Below are 5,698 nucleotides of genomic sequence, written 5' to 3'. Positions count from 1 at the left end.
TGTATGAAGCTGAGCAGGAGGGAGGGAGGGAGGGAGGAGAGGAGTCTCGGTTCTGTGCATCCGGCAGATAACACAGACACGGCCACACCGGAGATGCAGAGCATGCATGGCATGGCATGGCACCCATCTACCTGCATGCAACAGATGTCTCTCTGCCGCTGCGCACGAGAGGTGGGGGAGGGGAGGTCAGCCGACTCCTCATCTTGGCATGGCGTCGAATCGAATCCATCTGCTGTCACCTGCCCAGATTCACCGCATCCACTGCAACAGCGCCATTTTTTCCCCGGCGTCATGGGCACTGCTACGCTCGTTCAGGTGGTTTGTAGCCTTGTGCCGCCGCTTGCATGCCCGGCCCAGGCCCAGGGTGGTGGATGTCCAGCCAGGTCTGCTCTGCGGCGACCTGACGTGCTGCCGTGTGTCCCCGTCTCGTACGTGCCGTCTGTCGTTCGTTCTTGTTCCTTCATCCGGCAAGGGAATCTTTCTTCTCTGCTCCTCTCATTCTCAGCTCTCGCTCGGTATGTAGCCCCTGGAATCGGGCCCTGGGTTCAGCGTGCACCCGGCAGGCAACACGCCAACACCGTCCACCACGGACATGGACCTGCCATGCCAAAGCATCCACCTGCACGCAACAAACGTCTCACTGCCGCTCCGCATCTCGCTCGGTCAGTAGAAACAAGCATAGGCCGTCGAGCTCCTTGTTTTGCCTGGCGTCGAAAATGGATTGGCTGTCCCCCGCACTGCACCGGCAGCGGTGCATCGCCGTTTCCTCCCGGCGGCGGGCTCCATCTCCATGCATGCGTACGTGCCCGCCCGGCTGGAGCTGGAGGTTTCAGCAACGATGACCTTCAGCCACGCATTGCCACGGTGCCGGGTTGGGTGCCATGCCAGCTGCTCCGATCAGTTGTCATCGCACTCGATCGGGCAGTGTCGGCTGCTTGCCCTTCCGCGATCACTCACGCCACATTTCACTACAACACGTACGTCATTAGGAGGCATTTTATTAGCGGCAATTTCCTAAAATGCCTTAAAATCATGGTACTAACGGCACTTTGAGAAAGTGCCTCCGATGCTCACATGCTTTGAAGGCGGATTTAAAAAATGCCTCCGATTGTTGCTGGCGTTTCGGTGGATAGCGCCTCCAATGCTTGGCTTATTATACAGATTTGACCCTTGATTTTAGACTATTTGCAAAATAACCCTCCCACCTCTGTCTTCTATAGGTGACCATCGAAATAATAAAAAAAAGCAAAAAACAAAAGTTCTTGACTAGTGTGCAACAACGACAAGGAACAACTGAAAGTTGATTTGGTATTTTTGCTAGTTAAACTGACACTGCTTCTAGAAATTCCTCTTTGCTTCTGCTCACATTCAAATATTTATTATAGAATTTTTATGTGGCCTCTGCTTTAGTATGTTACATAACTTCTTCTAAGCACCTCATGTTGAAGAACTTGGTTTTGTTCAGTTGAGAATGGATAGGAGTTGGATGCGAGCAGCAAGGTCTTCCGCCAAGTATTCTGAAGGAACTAGCAACTTCATAAAATTTGCTTTTCGTACGTCAGCAAAAAGTAATAGGATTCTCTGCCCTTGCAAGATATGTGTAAACTCTCATTGGTTAGGTGAACTTGAAGTCTATGATCATTTGATTTATGATGGATTCATGGCTGGATATACCACATGGATTCATCATGGAGAAAGTATGCGGCCCTCCGAAACAACTTCAGGTCCTAGTTCACAGTTTGAAGAATATGCTGATAGTGATGAGATGGATGAGATGCTACTGGAAGGATTCGGGATGTATGATACTCGTACTTTAGGAGAGGAGCAAGAGTCTGAAGATGACTTGGACGATGATGCTGAAGCATACTATAGATTAGTTAATGATGGGCGCCAAGAGCTGTACCCAGGTTGCAAAAGATTCTCGAAGCTGCATTTTTTGGTGAGGTTGCTTCACATCAAGAATATGAGGGGAATGAGCAATGTCTGCTTTGATGAGGTATTGATGCTAATTAAGGAGGCACTTCCAGAAGGTGAGGCCTTGCCCAAAAATTTTCATGGGGCCAAAAAGTTTGTGAGAGCCATTGGTATTGGATATAATAGTATAGATGCATGCAAAAACGATTGCATTCTATTTAGGAAGGAACATGCTGATGCCATATCATGTCCAGTGTGTGGCACAAGTAGATGGAAGAGCGTAAATACTGGAGTTGATGGAAGGCGTGTCCACAAGGTGCCTCAAAAGGTGGTTCGTCATTTCCCGCTAAAGAAGAGACTCCAAAGGTTGTTCGCTTCTACAAAGACGGCATCAGATATGAGGTGGCACAGCGAAGGCCGCACAAAGGACGGCTTGATACGACACCCAGCTGGTTCACCTGCATGGAAACACTTTGATGCTATTCACAAAGACTTCAGTTCAGAAGTTTGCATTGTTAGATTTGGATTGGGAGCTGATGGTTTCAACCCTTTTGGAAATATGAATCTCTCATATAGCATATGGCCTATCATCTTGATCCCCTACAACCTTCCTCCATGGATTTGTATGAAGCAATCAAACTTTATCCTCTCTGTCATCATTCCTGGTAAAAAATCTCCAGGGAAAGGCATGGATGTTTACATGCAGCTGACCATAGACGATCTTCTGGAGCTTTGGAATGATGGAGTCTGGACTTATGATGCCTCTCGATCTAAGAAGTTTCTCTTACGCGCCGCACTACTATGGACAATAAGTGATTGGCCTGGGCGTGGATCTTTGTCTGGAGAAAATATAGCAGTTTGCTCCCATTGTCTATCAGAGACATGCTCTCTTTGGTTAAAGACTGGACACAAGAAATGCTATATGGGACATCGCAGATTCTTGGAACCTAATCACGAGTTTCGATTTGATGCTGAGTCATTTGATGGTTTTGAGGAACATCGAGAGCCTCCCGTTCCCCTTTCATCACATGAAATTTCAATATTGACAAAGGACATGAAAACTACATACGGGAAACTGCAGCAGAAGAGCAGCAGGAAGCGACACCATAATCAGGTAGATGAGAATGATACAAGCGTGCAGCAAGACACTTCAATATTCAGAAAGAGAAGTTGCTTCTTTCAGCTGCCATACTAGGAAACACTTCTATTGCGTCATAATCTGGATCCTATGCACATAGAGAAGAATGTGTTTGAGAATATTGCCCATACCCTTCTGAATGTTAGCAAAAGATCAAAGGACAATCTAAATGCACGTCTTGACCTACAACAGTTGAATATACGCCAAGACCAACATCCAGATTTAACTAGAAGTAAACCATACCTACCTCCGACATTATACTACTTGGATTCACATGGTGCTAAGATGTTTTGCCAGGTTCTAAAGGATGCTAGGTTTCCTGAGGGCTATGCATCCAACTTGCACAACAAAGGTGAGTACTCAATGGTGTAGTTTTGTATCCTATGCTAAATATGTGTTCCACATATAAGCTTGTGATGAGTTTCTTCATCATATTTGTGTGTCCAGGAAAAATCTGAGAGAAACAAAGCCACTCGGGCATCGCAACTCGAGGGATGCAAGGGGACCCACACCGCTGGGTCACGAAGTTTTGCAGTTGTCCTTGATCAAATGGTAATCAATATTCCTTGTTTTATTTTACCCCATAATATTGATTTGCTATCTAGATCTGTTGCCTTGGTGTCTTTGTCCTTTTTTTGGCTCTTTCTCTTTTGTCTTTTTTGCCTTGGTGTATCAACATTTCATCTCTGCTACAGGAGATGGTAGAGGGTAGAGAAATTGGGCGTGCCGAGCTTTACGTGGTTACGCATACAAAAAACAATGGATATCCAGTCAACCAACAAAGCGGAGTAAAAATGGTATATGTAGTTCACTTCATAGTGCTCTGTTCTATTATATTCCTAGTTAGCTTTCACTTGATACTGCTTTGTTCAGTGCTTCATAAAATTCATGCTTGCAACCCTACTGTTATATGAACCTTTCAGGATGACATTAAAAAAAGGATTCGGGAAGATCCTTCTTTGATTGGTGAGGAGGCACGTGATGGTGATCTTTATTCATCAATTTTCCGAAAAGAAAAGAAAGGAAGGCCAAGTGGCCTTGGTCTATTAGTAGGTGGAGTCGCTTCGGAGCGCCTTGCTCAAGTTGAAGCTGAACTACATGCTGCTAAACAAAAGAACATGGAGCTTCGGCATGTGGTGCATACTCTGGTGGCAAATCAAACTTCAATAATGGCCAAGAGTGAGAGAATGCAAGAACAGTACAATGAGCTAAAAAGTTTGATCATAGCTTCTAGGGGGTCTGTTGAAATGGGAGAGATTCCAGAAAAGGAGCTTCCAAATAAAGATCCTTCTAAGGTGATTCTTGTTTCATCTCTTAAATTAAGTCACATTATTTGAGCATTTACTACTAGCTAAATATGATTCTCCACATACTAGGACTTGGAAAACATGAATGACGAAGAACAAGCAACTTCACTTTCATATACTACCAAGGCATCCGAGGCAATGGCTGCTCCAAGGCATCCAGATAAGGTGAAGGCAACCCAACTAGAATCAAGGATAACAGAATCAGCACTACCAAGTCTTGCGCCTGTGCCAAAACTGAAGAAGACAAAGACAACTAAACATAAGAAACCAGGAATATTTCAAACACCACTCCAAAAGGGGCCAAAGGTGATTTTTCTATATTTGTCTCAACTTTTTAACCAACTAGCAAATTAGAAGGGTTACTTAGTACTATTGCAACTTACAGGACGAATTAAAAGATACCATAAAGTGTGGCATGGAAGTTAGTTTGACGTCACCAAACAGTGCAAGTGTGGTGGCAATGGGAACCATTCAGAAAACTGATAGAAAAGCTAAAGCTATTGATGGTCAACCACTAGCTGATTGTGTTGAAGTACTTGTCAACATCGTGCTCAAAGAAACAACTGAGCTGCCTCGTGCACAAGGGAAAATAAACAGGCTAGGAAATGCCCAAGCTAGGTGTATTCCATGGCCACGCAAAAATGTATGATACGTGACACTTTGCTAACTCATCTGCCCTGTTCTTATATATGCAACTATTCTGACCTCTTTTTCATGCAGATTATGCAAACAGACCGTACTACCGTGTTGCATTCTAAGGTACTATCATAGCTCATAGTTGTTGTTTTGTGCTCATATTATGTATAACTATACATGATTTTTATTTTTACCCAATTGTAGGTTTCTAGTGTTTGTAGTCAGATGTCTTTCAACAATAGTGAGAATGTGGATCCCAACAAAACAACTACTGGAACTCAGGTGACCAACCATCAGACTGGTTGCAGTACTTCAGAAGGTGTAGTGAGGAATACACTGAAGAGAAAGAAAGTTTCTGAGACAACAAGAATGAAAAAAGGTACTCAAGCAATCTCTGCTACAACCGGAAACAACATACTTAGGAATTCGGGCAGGGAAACATGAAAGATGGTCATAAGTGAGTTGTACATGCCTTTTCCTGTAACACTTGTTCGTATTGTTGTCACAACAGTAGGAAGTGACCTGTGTGTTTCTGATTGATACTTCGATATTGTTTCTGAATTTGTGAAGATGTTCTGATGGTGATGCTTTGCATTATTCGCGTGCACGATGATACTTCTAGCCGATGCAAGCTTCTCAATCTTTTTTTCTATTGTATGTGTGTTTTTACAGAGCTAGATGCAAATTATTGAGCTTGCTGTAA

General features: G+C 44.1%; 2 protein-coding genes across 2 annotated transcripts; both read left to right on the top strand.

Annotated features, from left to right (window-relative positions):
- The first annotated feature begins 1,300 nt into the window (after window positions 1-1,300).
- LOC123152883 (uncharacterized) lies at window positions 1,301-3,109 on the top strand. Its single transcript, XM_044572276.1, has one exon. The coding sequence runs from the start codon at window positions 1,472-1,474 to the stop codon at window positions 3,107-3,109; it is 1,638 nt and encodes a 545-aa protein (XP_044428211.1). The 5' UTR covers window positions 1,301-1,471.
- A 313-nt stretch (window positions 3,110-3,422) lies between these two features.
- LOC123150250 (uncharacterized) lies at window positions 3,423-5,698 on the top strand. The gene is made up of 7 exons (XM_044570083.1): window positions 3,423-3,604; window positions 3,748-3,849; window positions 3,976-4,347; window positions 4,429-4,665; window positions 4,745-5,002; window positions 5,080-5,118; window positions 5,200-5,698. Exons 1-7 carry the CDS (start codon window positions 3,602-3,604, stop codon window positions 5,437-5,439), a joined length of 1,251 nt encoding a protein of 416 aa, XP_044426018.1. The 5' UTR covers window positions 3,423-3,601; the 3' UTR covers window positions 5,440-5,698.

This window comes from Triticum aestivum, chromosome 7A (genome assembly GCF_018294505.1).
Source record: "Triticum aestivum cultivar Chinese Spring chromosome 7A, IWGSC CS RefSeq v2.1, whole genome shotgun sequence".
In the NCBI taxonomy this organism is placed as follows: domain Eukaryota; kingdom Viridiplantae; phylum Streptophyta; class Magnoliopsida; order Poales; family Poaceae; genus Triticum; species Triticum aestivum.
The sequence above is the reverse complement of the archived record's forward strand: the minus strand, read 5'-3'. Positions and strand labels throughout refer to the sequence as shown.